Below are 20,877 nucleotides of genomic sequence, written 5' to 3'. Positions count from 1 at the left end.
CATTTTCTGAAGAAGGGTCTAGGCCCAAAACGTCAGCCTTCCTGCTCCTCTGATGATGCTTGGCCTGCTGTGTTCATCCAGTTCTACACTTTATTATCTCTCTTCTATCCATGGACTCCATTTACACTTCTCGTTGCCACGGAAAGGCTGCCAATGTTATCAAAGACCCATCTCATCCCCATAATGCTCTCCTACAACTTCTTCCATCAGGCAGAAGATACAGAAGCTTGAACACATGCACCAGCAAGATCAAGAACAGCTTCTTCCCTGCCATTACTAGACTGCTGAATGAACTCTCAACTTCAAATAATGTTGAGCTTACTAATTTTGTTCTTGGCTTGCGCATGTCCTATGCAATGTAACCTGTATACTTCGTTCTGTCCAAGTTTTTTTCATTCTATGATCTGTATGTCCTCATTTACAATGATGTGCCAATAATGCTTTCAAACAAAGCTTTTCACTGTACTTAGGTACACATGACAATAAATCAAATCAATCAATCAACTGTGAAACAAATTTTGTATTGCCATTAAATAGTGAACTATGAATTTTTTGTTAATGATAAGGATCTGCATACTTACTGTAACTGACTTTTAATGGTCATCCTGATTCGGTCTCGGACTGTTAAAATTTTTTCCAATCTGCTAAGATCGTAAGTGGTCGGGTTCCGGAAAAGGATGTCCTCTGGTAACCCAGTCACTTCAATCGCATCAGGATTATCTCGGATTAATTTGTATGGCACCAAAACAGGCCGGTTCAGTCCCAGGGCCTCTCCTGAAAGATAACATATCACAAGTATAAACTATAAAGTGTGTTAATTTACCCCACTGCAGGATATGTACCTAGTTGGATGAAAAAGCATGCCCCTTTCCTATGACATATCTTTCACTTCAGTCCATATACTGGTCAAAGCGATGGTGGCAGTGGTTGCACAGAGTGTTGAGCTGCTCTCCATATAGCTGGTGAAGAGCTCCTGGTACCTGCTGTCTACCTTGTATGGTCACTGCTCAGTGATTATGAGTTGGCTGAGAACTGACAGACTAATGCATTAGAAAAGAGAATCTCCCTGAATCCAATATCGGCATGTGTCATTGATCGAAGGTTGGCCTCAAATCAGCTTTGTGACCAATCTAATTGCTGACCAATCAAAAACAACTCTCATTTATATAATGCCTTTGATACAGTAAAGCATCTCAAAGAGCTTCACAAAAAACACCACAATACAAAATTTGACAATGAGATTGGTAAGGAGGTAACTTGGTTACAAGTCTTAAGGAGCACCTTCAAAGGAGGAAAAAAGGGTACCAAAGTGGAGAGACTTCATTAGAGGAATTGGGAGAGTTCAACTTCTCTTTGGAAGACAGGAAGGAAGTGGACAGGTTTCCCCTTACCTGCTTCCAGATAACCAAGTCAGTGAATACCTAGATGTAGAATGGCTGGATAGGAACAATAAACCACTCTAGTTCACTGCAAGAGATGGGTTGGTTAAAAACCTACACTAGTGCCTCAGCACATTTACTTCTTGCTAAAAGTATAGACCATTGACTTTTTAAAAGAAATTTGAGCTTCCTGTTAATGACTGAAAGATTGATATACAGTCAGAGTCATACAGCACAGAAACAGCCCCGTTGGTCCGACCATTCCATGCTGACCATAATCCCCAAGTAAGCTAGTCCCACCTGCCCTGTGCTTGGCCCATATTCCTCCAAACATTTCCTTTTCATTTACTTATCCAAATGTCTTTAAAACGTTGTAAATGCACTCACATCCACCACTTCCTCTGGAAGTTCATTCCACACACAAACTACTCTCTGTAAAACAAATTGCCCGCATGTCTTTTTTAAATCTTTCTCCTCTCACCATAAAAATATATCCCCTAGTCTTGAAATCCCCCAACCCAGGGAAAAGACACCTGCCATTCACCTTATCTACATCCCTCATGATTTTATAAACCTCTTATAAAGTCATCCTCCAACCTCTTATGCTCCAGTAGAAAAAAGAGTCCCAGCCTTTCCCTATAACTCAAACCCTCCATTCCCAGTAACATCCTGGTAAATCTTTTCTGAATCCTCTCCAGCTTAATAATATCCTTCCTATAACAGGGTAACTACAACTGGACACTCCAGAAGAGGCACCACCAACATCCTTTACAACCTCAACATGATGTCCCAACTCCTATACTCAAAAGTTAAGACTTTTACTGTAACAAACAACTAAATTCAATCATTATCAGTGTAAAAAATATCACTGTACTTTACACTGCTCTTCAAGTAGACATTCAATTCTGTTAGGTCCAGACCAAGTCTGTTCTTTTTTTTCCAGTCTGGAATCTTTTAGTCTCAAAACTGTCTCTTTCACAATGAGGGACCTTCCCTGGATATTTGCCTGGTTTTAAATTCAAATTCCCTTTGAACAACCACACAGGTGGGGTACTGCAGGGCTGCTGACCCTCAGATAACCATTATGTAGGAATGATTCTCATCCACACAGGCAAGGCAAGCAATCAAAAACTGTAGTCAAACATTAAGGACAGGAGTAGGCCGTTCGGTCCCTCAAATCTGCTGTCATTCAATCAAATCATGGCTGATCCGCAATTCATCCCCTCTTGATCATCCCATCCTTTGATCAATAACTCTGACAACTTTATCCCAACAAAATCAATTAATCTCAGTCTTAAATAGTTTGATTATCCCAGCATTCAAAGCCTTTAAGGTGAGTTTTCCAGATGTGTGTTTTTAAATAAGACTGGTGCTGATGACTAAAAACTTACGCTAACTGCTATTATAGAATTTATATAAAGTTACAGATTATGTGTCTTCGGAGTTTTGCTGCAACATAATTCACAGTGGAGCAAACAAAATTACAAATAAAACTGGATTTAAAAGCATAAACAGAATTTTAAAAGATCACTAAAATAATAATTATAACATTCCCAAACATTAGAACTGGAACACAAGTTTCAGACAGGGAAAATGTTTAACTCAGTATTGAATGCTGAGGAAACTTACCGTATTTTTCATTGAATAATTCCTTCACTTGCTCTCTGAGTATGACCTTCTCTCCAAGTCTGTTTGCCTCTTCATCCTCTAAATTGTGAAGAGTAACCAAAATATTAAAACAACAAATGAAGAGGTCACCAGGTAAAGTGCATACATTCACCACTGTGTCAACTCAATATAATTACAATTACACAACTCCTCCATGAGACTTTTGTCTGCCTTGTTGAGACCCTGTAACTATAAAACAGGAAAAGGAAATATTTTTAATTTCCCATCTCACAGAACATTAAAGCAACCCACAAAATTCTTTCAATGAAAGGTAATTTGCCCTATCTCCCAATGTTAACAATCCTTTAAAACACTCCAGGAGTTGGAACTGCCTGCCTTGTTATTCCTTGTGTTGAACAACTATGTACTGTTGAAATGCTTTTAACTTTAGGTTATATTGTTTACAGACAAACAAGCTAACAAACTGGAGAGAAAACATTAGGTTGGAGGTAATAATCACACCAAATGCACTTGCATAGTTGTGGTATCAAAATTGCTGTACATATCTATTACTTAGTCCCAGAGCAGAAGAATAAACCTGAAGTTATTTCAAACTTGCAACACACAAGATACCTAACCACAGATTCCTCACTCTATTTACATAATCAATAATCCCTCCATGCTCTTTATACACTAATAATCCCCCGACACAGTTTACACAAAGGACTAAAATATATTTTTCCCCCTGAAGACATTCCTGAGTTAAAAGGACTACTTCTTATTTTTTGGGACCTATGTTTTGGCTTTTAAAGGCTCCTTTTTCTTGATCACTAACTCTCTTATTAGATAATACCAATGCTACATGACTGCATTGTTTGCTTGGAGGATTTCCTTCTTTCAGCACAAGATAGGACATAAACTCCTGTCTGGTCTTGGAAATTCTACCCTCCTTAATTTAGAGGTAATCCAAATCTTTGCTGCTGGCTAAAATCGCAGTGTGTTCCTTTCCCCTGCGATCCCTACCCTTACTACTCTATATTGGTTCCCAATTAGGTGTCTTGATTTTAAACATCTCTTCTTTGGTGAGTGTTTGCAGAGCTCTGAGATGCAGAGGAGTCTGGGTGTCATGGCGCATGAGTCACAGATAGTTTGTATGCAGGTAGAGCAAGTAATTAGGAAAGCTAATAGAATGTGAACATTTTTGTTAAGAGGAAATGAATATAGAAGCTATGCTTTAATTTTGCAGGGCACTGGTGCAACTACATCTGCAGTACTGTGTACAGTATTGGTCACCTTACCTAAGGAAGGATATAAATGTTTTGGAAGCAGTTCAAAGAAGGTTTACCAGATTTATACCTGGAATGGACATGTTCTTACGAGAAAAGGTTGGACAGACTGGGCTTGTATCTGCTGGAGTTTGAAGAGTAGGAGGTGACTTGATTGAAACATGTAAGATTGGGTGGGCTCTTGACAATGAGGTGTAGAGATCATGTTTGTTTCCACTTACGGAAAAATCTAGAACTATGGGTCACTGTTTAAAATGTGGGTGCCACTCATTTAAAACAGAGATTAAGCATAATGCTTTCCTGTCAGAGCGTCTTTGGAACGCTCTCCCTGAAAGGTGGTGGAAGCAGATTCTTTGACTATTTTAAGACAGATGTACATAGATTCTTGTTAAACAAGGGGTTGTAAGGTTGTCAGGGTAGGCAAAAATGTGGATTTGAGGTTATAATCAGATTAGCCATGAGCTTACTGAATGGCAAAGCAAGGTTGAAGGACTGAATGGCTCTTAACTCATATTTGTATGTTTCCAAATCCCTCCATAACAAACCCAAAGCACACACCCTCACCATAACCCCTAACCCTAATCTCACCCAGACCCACAACTTCCAAAGATACTGAGTTCTGGCCTCCTATGCACCAATTTTATTTGCACCACCATTGGTGGGGGTCTTCAGTTACCATTTCTCCCAGCATGTCTTCTCTCTTTGACAAACATTTGTTTATTTGATCTAACATTTCCTTCTCCTGTGGTTCATATCATACCCTGGTCTATAATGCTCCTGTGAACTAGCTTGGCATGTCTCATTGTTAAAGATGCAATATAGATTAAAGCTGCAATACTGGACTTTATTTACCCAAATCTAATTGTTGCTTTGTTATCTAAGGTTTTGAGTCCTTCAGACTCCTTTTGTACCCCTCTCACTTTCATGTTTAGTTCACTAGCACTATAACTCAGCTCAGGTTACTGATGGAGATCAGGAAATGTTGGCATAAATTGATGGCACACTCGACTTTTCCATCCTTATCTCCAGGTTATGAGGTAGGCCTTTGACTGGAGAATGTATTTGCAAAGATACAGAAAACTGTGTCTTGCCATAGTCGTGTGACTTCTCATATTTGCTTTTAGTTTAGAAAGAGAAGACCTTAAAACCTACAGATGGAACATACTGGAAGAACAGTTGAAATTGTGTGCATTTTGAGAACTGTAAGAAGCAGCCATAAATAAATAGAACAGCAGTCTGTCATTGTAAACTACTGGGTGGGTCAGGTTGACTTTGAACTTTCCTGTCCCTTCCACTGTGAAGACGAAAGGTGACATGAGACAGAATTGGAACCTCTTCCAATTTCAATGGCAAAATTATGAGCTGATCACAGAATCGAATTGAAAACCTGAACGAATGAGTATTGACTCAGTGCTGGGGGAAGGTGCCACAAGCTGTATTGCATTCTAGAACTCACCGAGGAGCAGAAAAGTCAGACTGGAGAAATATTGACAACCTTAAAGATCCATTATAACCCTTTACTAATGTTATTTATGAACAATATATTTTCAGAATCGGAGCTCAGTGAGAGTGGAAGAATACTGATCAGCATGAACCTGCACAAAGACATCTAGCTGACTCTTGCAAAGTTGATCTCATAAGAGATGGGATAGTCTTAAGAATAAGAGATTCCACCATGACAGCACATCTGCTGAGAAAAATGTACTCAAAAACTATTGTGCAAAAGCTCAGAGGTTGTTAATCATCAGTTGGGGAGAATTAATGGGAGAACTCATGAAGCCTTAGTGACAGTCCAGGCCTAGCAAAAACAACACAATGGAAAAAGAAAAGAGGAAATACTTACAGAAAAGACAAGAGAAATCAGGCCAGAACACAGGATGGAAATATTGCAGCGGACACCACAGGAAAAAAAATCAAAAAAAAAAACACGCCCAGTGTGGGGAAAGTAGTGTTCAAACTACAACAAGCTGATTCACTTTATATGCAAGCATTTAGTTTTAAAAAAGTAAAACAAGGCTATAAAGATTGTTGCTGGAGAGATGTTGAATGACACCATCTGGCTTAAAGATGATAAATGGAGTATGACTGGTAAAATGGTGGCTGCAGAAGGACAGCATCAACGATAGGCACTGTACTATGTGAAACATCATGTACGTCACAGATCTATGAGAATTGGCTCAAGATGATCATCTAAAATTAAAGGCTCCAAAGGCAAAGTTGAGGCTATATGATAGAATGATCCTCATCCCAAGAAGATATCAAAGCAAAGGAAGGATTGAAGATCTGAGTTCCAGATAGTATGCAAAATTCACTCTTCTTACCTGAAACATAAAACATAGAACATAGAACAGTACAGCACAGTAGAGGCCCTTCGGCCCACGATGTTGTGCCGAACTTTTAACCTCCACCCCTACCTTATACTATCATCCATATGCGTATCTAATAGCCGCTTAAATGCCCCCAATGAGGCCGACTCCACTAGCTGTTCCGGCGATGCATTCCACGCCCCAACCACTCGCTGAGTAAAGAACCTACCTCTGACGTCTCCCCTATATCTACCTCCACTCACTTTAAATCTATGCCCCCTCGTAATCGCTACCTCCACCCTAGGAAAAAGTCTCTGGCTGTCCACTCTATCCACTCTGATCATTTTGTATACCTCTATCAAGTCACCTCTCATCCTTCGTCGTTCTGAAGAGAAAAGCCCTAGCTCTCTCAACCTTTCCTCGTAAGACCTTCCCTCCGTTCCAGGCAACATCCTGGTAAATCTCCTCTGCACCTTTTCCAACGCTTCCACATCTTTCCTCTAACGAGGCAACCAGAACTTGACACAATACTCCAGATGTGGCTGAACCTGGACGAACCAGCTTTTGTATAGCTGGACCATAACTTCACGGCTCTTGAACTCAATCCCTCTATTGATGAAAGCTAACACACCACACACCTTCTTAACAACTCTATCCACCTGGGTGGCACCTTTCAGGGAACTGTGGACATGAACCCCAAGATCCCTCTGCTCCTCTACACTGCCAAGAATCTTTCCGTTAACCCTGTATTCTGCTTTCAAGTTTGTCCTTCCAAAATGAATCACCTCACACTTTTCAGGGTTAAACTCCATTTACCACTTCTCAGCCCAGCTCTGCATCCTATCAATGTCCCTTTGTAACCGAGAACAGCCCTCCACACTGTCCACAACGCTACCCACCTTCGTATCGTCCGCGAACTTACTAATCCACCTTTCCACTCCTTCATTCAAATCATTTACAAAAATCTCAAATAGAAGAGGACCCAGAACAGATCCTTGTGGTACACCACTCGTAACTGGGCACCATGTTGAATATTTTCCGTCCACTACCACCCTTTGTCTTCTAAGGGTCAGCCAATTCTGAATCCAATCTGCCACATTTCCCCCTATCCCATGCCTCCTTACTTTCTGCATGAGCCTATCATGGGGAAACTTATCAAATGCCTTCCTTAAATCCATGTGTACCACATCCACTGCTCTACCTTCACCCACGTGTTTGGTCACCTCTTCAAAGAATTCAATAAGGTTTGTGAGGCATGATCTGCTCCTCACAAATCCATGCTGACTATCACGAATCAAACTGTGCCTTTCCAAGTGATCATAAATCCTATCTCTCCGAGCCCTTTCCAATAATTTGCCCACCAATGAAGTAAGACTAACTGGCCTGTAATTTCCGGGGTTATCCCTATTCCCTTTTTTGAAACGAGTCTAAAGCTTGGACTGGCAACCCTACATGTGCCTGAAGAAATTTATAGAATATTTCAAGCATCTAAGTTATTGACCACTGTTCAGATCCTAAAAGATTATAAAGACATTTGAACAGGTTTTGGATATCTCCTAGGTGATTATCACAAAGTGAATGAGAGCATGAAACTAATTCAGTACTGCTAAGGAAAGTTCCAGATGCTCTCAATTCTATCCTGAAAGGCAAGGTGAGGGAGTAATCACAAACGTGACAGCTTCTATAACCTGGAAGTGTAACACAAGCAGTGTAACAACCTGGAAAGCTGAGAGTGAGCGTAGATCCAAAAGGATTTCAAAGTTTTGAAGAGATCTCACTACCCTGGACAACCTTTGAAGAAATTTGGCCAAATGGGCCAAGGCAAAGGTGTTTGCTTTCCTAGTTGCAAAGGACAGTGACTGGATGCATATTTAAAATAATATTTCTATGGACATCATCACCCTGTTCCAGATTGTATCTCAGGTTTGGTATACACTACAAAAATAGAAATATTTCTTCAGTTCTTAAGGCGTCACATTGAGCAACATGTTGAATCAATGTGTGAAATTCAACACTAGATGCTACAGGACATTCATCTCTTTAGTAGAGAATTTCTTTGTGAAAGTTTTGCAATATATTGCAGGCAACAGGGCAGCAACTGACCCACTGCAGGTAGACAGTTAGAATTCACAGCTGGGTTAACGGCTAAGGACAATATATCCTCAATTAGCCTGGCTTCCCTTTAGGCAAAGTGCGTAGGTCTCCTCTCTGCCTTCTCCCGATTGTATAGCTGCCATCTAAAATTTGCTGCAAGCCACAGTACTCCCCTCAAGTCATCCATTTCCAGTAAATGATGCCCCTGTCTTCTAGCTGGCTGTGCAATGCAAGTTATTGACAGCTAGACTTCATTTCCAAAGAGGAGGAAGGATTTCATACTGAAAGTGCTGTACCTACATAATTGGCTTCTCTAATAACATCAAAACCTAAGCCTGAACGAGTGCCATAAATGGAATAAAACATAAAATGGAATGGATTTTAATTGCTTACTTCTTCTAAATCTAAAACACAACAAAGATGGCAGGAGAGGTGATGTGTTGCAGCTGTAGCATATGGACACTACTGAAAACCTGTATGATCCACTGCAACCATATCTGTAATAACTGTCTGCAGCTCAAGGAATTTTTGCCTCAGAGTGACACTGCAATGCATCAGGGAGTGGGAAGTTGCCTGGGTGTTTTGTTCCAGGAGACCATCAGATCTCTTAGGTTAGGTACAAGTCCAGCATCTTAAAACACATTGGAAAATTGGACACTTTATTAAGCTGCCGAGCATGAATTTTAACTATTATGAAATGAGTAAAATAAATTTGTCCTCATGCTTGGCTAAGTGCTGCATTGGTGCAAAGGCATTCCCAACTAGTTATTAGGTTTCACGTGTCTATCTTCACCCACACTTCGAGTGGTGTGACTGACCCTCAACTGCCCCCAACCCAGCTCGACCTGACCTGAGAATATCAAGATCCAGCATGGAGCAAGTCCTGAGGTTGCGGGTTTGAGACACCATACCTATACTTAAGATATGATCTGTGATCGGGGTAGGAGGGTGTAACAGCGAGTGAGGCAGGTATGACAATCAAGAAGGTATCAATGAAGGAGCCTCAGCCTTTGTATGTATGTAATACTTTTGATGATTTTTGTAGCTTGTATGGACAAAGCAGATACTCCAGGAAGTTTGAGCAAATTGACAATAGCTCCTCAATGCTGGGGACCATTCAAATGGGCAGAGTAAAATGGAATGTAATTTTACCAGGGGACAATATAATTCAGGAGATAGATACCATTCTCTGCAGGTGAGGGTGTGAGTTTGTGTTGCATTGCTTAGAGCATTCATAACGAAGTGGATGAATTCATGGTGCAAATACAAATAAATGTTGAGAATACAATAGCCATTACACAGAGGTACACACAAGGTGCCCACAGCCAGGACCTGAATATTTTAATGTATTTGACCTTTTGGAAGACCAGGATGAATGGTAAAAAAGGTGGTGAGGTAGCTCTATTAATAAAAATAGAAACAATCTTGGCTCAGTGGAACAAGATGCAGAAACAGTTTGGAGGGAAGACACAGTGGTAAAAGGAAGTTACTGGTGATATAGTTCATAGGCTGACAAACACTAGCTCCATTAGGCCAGAGGATAAACAAAAAAAAAAGTCTTGTAAGAAAGGTACTGCAATAATCCTGGGTGATTTAATCTTTGTTCAGAGGTTGTGGGCATTGCTGGCTGGACCAGCAATTATTGCCAATCCCTAGTTGCCCTTAACAAGGTAGCTGTTGCAGTCCATTTGATTTAGGTAGACCCACAGTGATGATGGGTAGAGTGTTTTTGGCCCAGCAAAACTGAAGGAATGGCAATATATTTCTAAGTCTGGATAGTTAGTAGCTTAGAGGGAAACTTGTAGATGGATGTGTTCCCATGTACCGGTGTCCTCAGTGATAGTGGTTATGGCTTCAGAAGGTGGTCTCTCTAGAAACTTGGTGAATTTCTGCAGTGCATCTTGTAGATGGTACATATGCTACTACTGAATATTAGCAGTGGAAGGACTGAATGTTTGTGTATGCAATGGCAATCAAGCAGGCTGGTTGTCCTGGATGGTGTTGAGCTACTTGTGTGCTATTGAAGCTGCACTCATCCAGGAAAATGGAGAATATTCCATCATACCCTTGACTTTGGCCTTGTAGCTGGTACATGGTTCAGTTTCTGATCAATGGTAACTCCCAGGATGTTGATAGTGGGAGTTCAGTGATGGTAATGCCATACAATACCAAAAGGCAATGGTTATATTCTCTCTTGTTGGTGATGGTCATAACTTGGCACTTACGTGACTTGAATATCACTTGACACTCGTCAGCCCAAATTTGAATTTTGTCCAGGTCTTGCTGCATTTGAACATGGCCTGCTTCAGTATCTGAAGAGTCATGAATGGTGCTGAACATTGTTCAATTGCCAGCAACGTCCACACCACTGACCTTACTACGGAGTGAAGGTCATTGATGAAGCAGCTGAAGTTAGTTGGTTCTCTGGCACTACTCTGTGGAGATATCCTGAAGCTGAGATGACAGACCTCCAACAACCACAACCATCTGCCTTTGTGTTAGGTATGACTCCAATTGGTGGAGGGTCTTCCCCCACTTCCATTTTTGCTAGGGCTCCTTGATGCTGCACTCGGTCAAATGTGGCCTTGATGTCAAAGGCTGTCACTCTTACCTCCCCTCTGGAGTTTAGCTCTTTTTTCTATGTTTGAACCAAGACTGTATAGACATCAAGAGTTGAGTGGGCCTGGCGGAACCAAAACTGGGTGTCAGTGATTGTTATTGCTGAGCAAGTCAAGCTTGATAGTACTGTTGATGACCCTGCCGTTATTTATTGATGATTGAGAGTAGACAATGGGATAGTAATTGGCCGGGTTGGATTTGTACTGCTTTTGTGTACAGAACCTACCTTGTCAATTTTCTACATTGTCTGGTAGAAGTCAGTTGGACTGGAACAGCTTTTCTAGGGCTGCACATTCTGGAACAGAATTCTTCAGTACTTTTACCAGAATGTCGTAGGGACCCACAATCTTTGCAATATCCTGTGCTATCAGCTACTTCTTGATATCACATGGAATGAATCAAATTGGCTTAAAACTGACAGCTGTGATACCAAGGACCTCCAGAGGAGGTTGAGATGGATCACCCACTCAGCATTTCTGGCTGAAGATTGTTGCAAATGCTCAGCCTTATTTTTTGCACCGATGTGCTAGGCTCCCCCATCATTGGAGGATGTGGACATTTGCGGAGCCTGGTCCTCTCGTGACTTGTTTTAATTGTCCACCACCATTTGCAACTGGATGTGGCAGGATTGCTGAGCTTAGATCTGATCGGTTGGTTGTAGAATCACTTAGATCTGTTTGTCACTTGCAATAGTCCTGTTTTGTAGATGCACCAGGGGTCTGGTGCTGTTTCTCATGTGCTCTACTGCACTCTTCATTGAGCTAGGACTGATCCCCTGGCTTGATGGAGGATATGACAGGCCACGAAGTTGCAGATTGTGTTGAAGTGCAATTCAGCTGCTAATGGTCCACAGCATCTCGTAGGTGTCCTCTCTTGAGTTACAAGATCACTGTAAGTGCCACACTATGATGGAGGGTATCCTCCAAGTAAAGCTGCAATTTTGTCTCCACCAGTTCTGTGGAGTGATCACTCTTACTGATAGTGTCATGGCAAGAAACGCCTGTGGCTGGGGGACTGGAAAGAATGAAATCAAGTATGTTTTTCCCTCCTGTTCGTTCCTTCACCATCTGCTGCAGACCCAGTCTAGCAGCTATGTCTTTTAGAACTGAACCAGGTCAGCTAGTAATGATGTTGTTGGGTGTATTGTACTCAAATGTGGCAACAGTACAAAACAAATAGGAAAGTAAGTTGCCAGGATGATACAAAGAGCCTGCAAAGGAATATAGATAGGTTAAATGAGTGGATAAGAATTTGGCAGATGTAATATAATTTGAGAAAATGTGAGGTCGCCCACTTTGGCAGAAAGAATAGAAAAGTAGACTATTACTTCAATAGAAAAAGACTGCAAAATGCTACAGTACAGAGGAATCTAGATGTTCTCGCACATGTTAATAAGCAGGTACACCAAGCAATTAGGAAATCAAATAAAATATTGGCTCTTATTGTGAGGGGAACGATGTGTGTTTGAATGTTACTGGTGATGGGAGGGTGAAGCGTAGTAGTGGAGGCAGGAAAAGTGGACATTACTTTGCTTTGATCTTAATGAAAGGCAGAGTAGGTTTGAGGTGCCTAACGGCTGACTGTTGCTCCTATTTTTCATGACCATACTATCTTATCCCCATTGCATCCATTCACTGTCGTAATGACTGACAGAAGAACTGAGGAACATCTGTGAAGAGGAGAAATAGATTGTTTCATAGTGAAAAAGAAAATGACCCACTCTGCCCAGTGACAGGCAGGCAGATTCCTAAGTCTTTGAGCAATTTATGCACCCTGTCCCCATCCAAATCCCCAAACATACACTTGTACATGAAACAGTGGGCAACCTGAAACTAAACTCTGGAGCTCGGACATTCTCTGCTTAACTGGCTAAAATAAAACTAATTGCAAGAGTAAAAACTGCTTCAATATTATTTACAGATCAATTGAGAGACTATGGTCATTCGTCAGTGATGATAAATTAAACCTTTGGCTTAAGGATTGCGAAAGGACACAAGGGGGTGTGTGTGGTACCAGACAGTGCAATCCTCAGCCCACATGGAGAGACCCTTGTGCAGTCAATGAAAGCAGTCAGCAGAAATATGATGCAATGCCCCATGTACAAATGGATGAATGCAAGTGTAGCTGTCAAAATACAATAAGGAGGTCTTACCCTGTAAAGCAGCATATGCTTTTTCCAATGACGTTATTCTTCTAGGTGCTTGAATTTGGAGAAAGCAGAGAATAAAATAAAAAAGCAACAATTTCAGTTACAAGCTCAGACCCCTATTAGAAAAACAATAAAATATGTAGCTCCTATTATTTTACTCTGGACTAAATGGGATTGATCCATTTACTCAAACTCCATGTCATAGTAAAGTGAGAACCAGTCTCACTGAGTGGACTATTATACACCATAATGATATTTAAATCACCTTCAAAGTGAAGTTAATTAGGCACCTCATCAATCAACCCAATTTAATGATGGCTGGTTTAGTTGGTTTTCAAGTTCATCTCTGCTGAGATGGTATACCCAACTGCCATGCGATGTTCCATGTGTGGTTTCAACTCACCCAACTCAGATGAGCAATTTGGAGTGATTCACAATCATGAGTTTCCAGGGGTGTCACATTAACTGGGGCTAATCGCACTCAGATTGCACCTCTTTCTGACTGAAGCAGAAACAGCTTTGACCTCAGACAATGATTGCTGAATTTGAGTTCAAGGAACTTACTCGAAATAAAACAAGGTCAAAACAAATCCTGTTCCAGGGAATGTTCCCACAGCAAAATGAAGTGTGATTCCATTCTGGTTTCACTCATTATTGGATACTGAAAGATTTGATGACCTGACAAGCATTGGCAAGCTTTTGGAATTTGCTTCAGTAAAAAGGTGCCCACAACTGGATTCCATTATTAAGAAAATCCCACATGACAGCTACTTATTTTTAGCAATACACTGAGCAACAAGCTTGGGTGGACTGAACACTTTTTCGTTAAATTTAGTTTATTGCATAAACATCGATGCAATTTTGGTATGGTAGGAATTAGAGCTTGGTGCAGTCAAGGGCACAAACTGTGGTGTCTTGAATGAGTTAAAGTTCTGGAAGTCAGAAGCAAGGAGGTTGGCTTAGAGAGCATTAGGAAAAGCCAAAGTAAAGGCATGGATGAGACTACCAGCAGTGGTGAAATTTAGGAACAGCCTAGAGTGAAAGTAGATAAGATGACCCCCAGATGCTTGTATTGTTCTTGGAGGATGAATTGACACTACAAATATTTAATGGCAACCAAACCTAACACAAAACTGGCAAGAGACAAGCAGCGTATGTACATATGAATTGTAGGACTGAGATTAGTGCTATCACTACAAGCCATGGCATGTTATAAGTTTTGTAGGACAACAGAAAACAAATACAAGTCATGTGAACAAGGATGCTGATTGAGCATACATGGGTTTGGGGATGGTACTAAAACATGTTTCAGGTCCGGGACAATTGGAAGGCAATAAAATGTGGCCCAAAGAACTTCTCAAAACTATTGTTAAATGTTACACTAAGACAAGAGAATACAGAATCATGAAACACAAGAAACTATTGGGTTCATCCAGTGTCATTGCCAGCTCCTTGTTCTCCAGTCAGTTCTATTCTCCTGGCTTTTCTGTACAGTCCTGTAAATTTTCTTTTACAAGTTATTTTTGAATCCATTCCCACCGTTCTTTCAGGCACCCATTCCAGATCATAATAACTCAGTCAGTAATAACAAAATCCTCATCACAATTCTTTTGCTAATTCCTTGAAATCCATATTCTCTTGCTATGAACTGTTCTGTCGCTGAGAAGAGTTGCTCAATGGAACAATTACTCATTTCAACAGTTTCCCCAAGATCTCATGGCCGAATCAGCTCATTCTTACTGTCTAAACAAATAATCCCAAAGAACTGAGAATCACGGAGATCAGACAAAACCAGAAATTGCTTGAAAAACTCACCAGCTCTGGCAGCATGTGTGGAGAGAAAGCAGAGTTAACGTTTCAGAATGGAAGTTCTGAAGAAGGCTCACTGGACCCAAAATATTAATTCTGTTTTCTCTCCACAGATGCTGCCAGACCTGTTGAGCTTTTCCAGCAACTTCTGTTTTTGTTTCATTTTTATTGTCTTTTGGCTTGTATTCTGAGTGAGGAAACTGTTAGTTGCTCTGCCTGTTTAGTTTGTTTTACAAAGGAAGAAGTTCTGTTAAATACATGTTTTGATCAATGTTGCTTTCTCTTGCATAAGTTGCACTGGATCAGAAATCCAGAGGCAAACGAGGTATCAACTCATGAGAAGACAGTGTCAGGATCACTGGAATCAGGGTATGGCTGCAATGTCTCAAGAAATGTAATAATCCTACTAGAATTGAGGTGAGGATACTGTTCTCTGTTCACCCCGCAGCCTCATAACAGCAACAATGATAGGATTACAAACTCCTTTCACCACTCCTTTCAATCTCCAACAATTACTACACCTCATTTCACTACAGTTTCACTACACCACACTTCCCACATCTCACACACTATCAGCTGTTCTATCACAATAATTACAATCTCCAAGTAGCTCACATACCTCTCACTAATATACACTACCTATCTTGTGGGAGAAGATGGTATGGAATTCAGGGCAGCAACATAGGTGTGGAAGAGGAAGAGCTCACGTGTGCACTCTTACCTCCTCAAAGAAAGACTCCTTGCTACCATGGACAGGGGCAGAGTTGTACCTGCGGTTATTCAACAACATCTTGTATTAATAAAACATGGCAGAAAAGGCCTCAGGCCTTTATAAACAGAAAACGTAACCATGGTCAGGAATTCCCAATCCCATTTCTGTCACAGTCCATTTCCATTGTAGGAAGAGCCTTAACCTTTAGTGACAGAGTTACAAATTTATGTGGGAGAGATAAAGGTCATGGAGGGCAGAGATGGTCTGTAGAACAGTCAAGTTGTGCAGTTAGTTAGATCCTCAGCCCTTTAAAAATTAGACAAAATGCCTGCCCAGGTCAGTGAGCACTGAAAAAAAATCTGTTCCAGTAGTTATAATAACTGGTTTTGATACTGTCACAAGGACTACCATTAGATCGTTATTAATACTTGGCTGGTTTCAACAACCTACAATTATCCCAGCAGAGGATTGTCCATTTATAGTTTGAGTGACAGCTTAAAGAGGCAGTTAAAGGATTAGATGCCTTTGATTTGAGTTTTATGAATACAAACCTGTTATAGCTTAATAAGGAATTAAGTATTTGAGGGTTTTTAAAAGTGTTGAATGGGCTTTCATAAATGGAAGTTAAAAGACAGTAGTGCATATTTAATTTTTTTAATTTCAACTCCACTTGGCTGTGTTGGTCTGCTCTTGGGACATAGCTGATGAGTTTGCACGGAGGATTTATAGGGCAAAGAGTGGTGGGTGGGGGATAGGTTGGCATACATGATGCATGGGACTATTAATGGGTGATGAGGTGTGATGAGTAGGGGTTAGAGGCCTATTTAACAAAACAACTCAGACAAAATCCCAGGAAATAAGGTGGATGGTTTAAACAGATATAACACAGTGTGGAGCTGGAGGAACACAGTAGGTCAGGCAGCATCATAGGAGCGTCTGAAGAAGGGTCCCAACCCAAAACGTCAGCTTTTCTGCTCCTCTGATGCTGCCTGGCCTGCTGTGTTCCTCCAGCTCCACACTGTGTTATCGCTGACTCCAGCATCGGCAATTCTTACTATCTTGGGATGTTTTAAACACCTGGAAGCCCTGGTGGTCACCCCTTGACTGTGCTCTGACAATATCCCACATACGCCCTCCCTCACTGAAAGCAAGGCAATTCTCCTTGGACACGTAAATTCGCCTCAGTGGCAAAAACATGTTGCACAAAAATCAAAGAGGTTTTAAGAAATGTCTTACAGGAGGAAAGGGAGGTAGGGAAGTGGAAAGATTCAGGGACGAAATTCTACAACTTAGGACCTTGGCAACCAAAGGTACAGCAGCCAACAGTGCAGTCTGTAAAAATGGAGATGCTTAAGAGGCCAGAATGATAGTGTGGACATGTCAGAGGATTGTGGGACTGGAGGAGATTTAAATTGAGCCAAGGTAGGTCATCAATTATAGGTGTGAAAGGTTGTGATGTGCATTCAAACTTTGGTGGAGGTATTGTGCAGCAATTCTTCAACCTGATCATTGTATCCCTTTGGACATCCTTCCATCCCATACACACTGTAGAATAACCATCTAGAATCCAATTCTTCCTATGCTTCCCACCACATGCTAATTCATGTTCCTTTCAGCACTGAGAATATGGAAGCCCTTGTACCCCCTGAAAAAGTGTAGGCAAGTCTTCAGGAAGAAGCACTGTCACTCAACCAGATTGTCAGAACCAGCCCAGACAGTAGTACACTTTGCAGGCTGGTTTCCTGCACATTGTGATTCACTGGATCCAAGTTTACAGGAGCTGGAGAAGGGGGAAGAGGATGGCACAGGTGCCAGTATACCAGTGGGCAAGGCTACTACTGACTTTGCTGCACAGGATGTGGTCAGGGTGTCTAGGCTACCAAAGAGGCTAGTGGAAGTCGAGCAGGAAATGCCAGACACATTGGGCAGGCTATTAAACAAGACCTCACACGCAACCTCCTGAGACAGGGAGGAAGTCAGCTCCAAATTACCTCAAGGCTTCAAACAAATCATGGAGCCAATACTTTCCAGTGTGGACTGAGTAGTCAGCTCCATTAGTACCACAGTGAAAGCCACCATTATGCTGCCTGTTCTGACAACCTCCTCACTCAGAAGGGAGGAAAGAGTAAAGAACTTCAATATTTATATCGTGCTGCTCACAATCATAGGGCAAAATGTTTCACAGCCAAAGGATTGCAAAGAGTAGTCACTGTTGGAATGCAGGAAACAGTTCAGACAGTTTTGACGAAGCGTCATAGATCTGAAAGTGTGACCCTACCTTCTTCATTTCGTTGAGTGTTTCCAGCATTTTCTGTTTTTATTTCAGATTTCCAGCAGCATTTTGCCTTCTGAGGATCTTGAAATTCTTTTGCGGGGACACAGGCAGCCAGCGGCACTGGGTGAGGATAAGGTTGATGAGTGTGCAGGCCTTGTGGGAAATGCAGAGTTGTGGATTAGCTGAATGCGTAGAGGGTGGAAGCAGAGAGGCCAGTGAGGAGGGCTTTAAAGAAATCACTCTTCAAGATGAAGATAAAGTGGGCCTGTCAGGTGGTCCATAACGTAAGGGAGCACTGAAGGCCTGGCACCTTGCATTGTTGGGCATGGTTCACTGAGGCCTGTTCCATGCCCAACAATGCTCCAAACACACGGCTGTGACAACTGAAAGATTCACCCCCACAAAATGCCCAGGAAAATTCAATCATGCAGGTGGCCAAAGAGAGATCCCAAAAATAGAATGGACAGAATCTGTGGGGAGCTGCCCCTCCAGTCGCAGGCTCTTTCGCTCTTCCATTTGTTGCTGGAAGGCTCACAGTAACACGAGAGAAGCAGCCTGCAACTGGAGGAGGTGGGCGGCAGCAGTGAGCGAGACTGCCATGTCCGCGGCAGGAGGACAGGGGTGGGCGAGAAGCAAGGCCGGTGCTTAGGGACCCTTGGAGGAGGGACGTGAGGCTGCAAAAGGCAGTGAAGAGCTGCAAACAGGGGAGAGCAGCTGCTAAGAGGAAAGATAGGCTGCCAATGAATGTGGGGGAGGGCGCTGTATAGAGGGTCTGTCAAGGGAGGAAAACAAGGGATTGTGGGACTGTGACAGGGGGTTGCACTGACAAGGGAGGGGGGGGGGGGGGGGGGGAAGAGGAAAAGAAAAAGGGTCCATAAAGGGGAGAGAACAGAATTAAACCTTTTAACAATGGAATATTCAGCTATGTGGGAACCAGGAAAACTTGAATTCACCAAAGTAATGAATTTCTTACAAACGATGTTAATGACCGTCTAGATTTTGTTTTAAACCAGACTGAGACAAATGCTCAGAAAATGCATTATTAAAGTGTTTTTTTTCAAAGAGCACAGGAGCTTTGAACATGTGATGAGGCCATGAAGGAGTCAGTTCTTACAGACTGGAGAATCTAGCTTATGCCTGACATAGTTCCAGGGCTATTATATGGGGGAAAATATAGTGAATGCTATTGGAATGAACATTAAATTGGATAATTTAATATTAACAGTTTTATGATCAGAAAAATTTGCACTGCGTATTATCTATTGCATCTCAGAAATGCCTCATAAATTGTGAATTATTTAATACAGTGACTGTATTAGAGAATTATGCATCCATTTAGCTGTGACCTCACAGTCCACAGAAACCATGTTTATGGCCTTTTTGCTTGTGGAAGTGAGTCAGGGTCATGTCCACAAAACCACATCTTCACAAAGCTCTATTTTATTGTTTACATTTTAAGGTTGACTTTTATGGACTAAACATGGCTTCTGCCAATCATAGAACGTAATTTCTGGAAAGTTTCAATCAGCAGTTGTCAGGATTGAGCTCAGTCCTCATCCTCCTGGAGTTTCATAGCCTTGCATCTGGGGCGATGCAGCCTCCACTGTTCTTTTGTGTTTGCAGGCTGCAACTGACTGAGAAAAAAAGACAGCCTGAAGTGGTGCCAACAAACTAACATCTATCTCATACAATGTCCAATAGGTTTTGACATGGACTAGAAGATTAACCTTGTTATACCTGTAGAGGTGTTAATAGTCCCATTGATCACTAAAGGTGAATACTGAACCCCTGTCCTGAGGGAGAGAGACAAATGTTTAAACTGGAACTGACTCCTTCATGGCCTCATCACATGTTCAAAGCTCCTGTGCTCTTTGGAAAAAAAAAACTTTAATAATGCTTTTTCTGAGCATTTGTCTCAGTCTGGTTTAAAACAAAATCTAGTCTGTCATTAACATCTGACCAGTGACAACAACTAAACCTCAGACTTAGCTAAGCTTGGCTCCCATCTAAATCCCCTTCAAAACCTAGTTTAAGGAGAAAATGCCTTTGCCCGATTGTCAAAGTCTGTACACCAAATGATTATTGTGATATACCTTCATCAACTGTAAAGTGAATTCTGTAACTTTCCAACTGCACCCACCTGAAACTGAGGTGGGTTTTTCTTTATGGAAAAGATCTTAACTGGACACCAATTTTGGGACTCTGACAAAAATCATGCGAATTAATGTCCAGATCTTTAATTTCTGTTTTTGACATTATTCTTAGCTGGAAACTTTTTCCTTTCTTTACCTCCCACTCCCCTCATTGTATGCTTATGTGTGCATGTGTTGTGACAATCAACTCCCAAGTTTGAATGCATAATTAAAACATACTTCATTTTCAGGGTAAGAGAGAATTTGTTGAGGGTCATTTTTAATTTGTACTTAACATACAGAGAGTTGGGGGAAATATGTCACAGCCCACATCAGATAAATGTCCATCCTTATAGAGGAAAAGAAGAAACATTTGAAAAAAACATATATCCCTCTGGACAGAAGAGGGGAAAATAAAATAATTCAATTAAATTATCTCCCTTTCCCATCTGTAACAGTTAAGTTTAAAAACAATTGTTGCTAACTTATGCTTGTTGTCCTGTGCCAA

At 41.4% G+C, this 20,877-nt stretch overlaps 1 protein-coding gene across 1 annotated transcript in view; it reads right to left on the bottom strand.

Moving 5' to 3' along the window:
- The window catches only part of gtf2ird1 (GTF2I repeat domain containing 1), a 176,767-nt gene that overhangs the window by 17,172 nt on the left and 138,718 nt on the right, over positions 1-20,877 (bottom strand). Inside the window, exons 26-29 of the mRNA XM_048612388.1 lie at positions 18,241-18,390; positions 13,445-13,492; positions 3,009-3,086; positions 582-774 (exon numbers count right to left, since the gene is read on the bottom strand). Coding sequence (XP_048468345.1) covers positions 582-774; positions 3,009-3,086; positions 13,445-13,492; positions 18,241-18,390 — 469 coding nt within the window. The remainder of the gene's footprint in view (positions 1-581; positions 775-3,008; positions 3,087-13,444; positions 13,493-18,240; positions 18,391-20,877) is intronic.

Source organism: Rhincodon typus, chromosome 26 (genome assembly GCF_021869965.1).
Source record: "Rhincodon typus isolate 14 chromosome 26, sRhiTyp1.1, whole genome shotgun sequence".
NCBI lineage: Eukaryota > Metazoa > Chordata > Chondrichthyes > Orectolobiformes > Rhincodontidae > Rhincodon > Rhincodon typus.
This window is presented reverse-complemented; position numbering and strand designations above follow the sequence as displayed.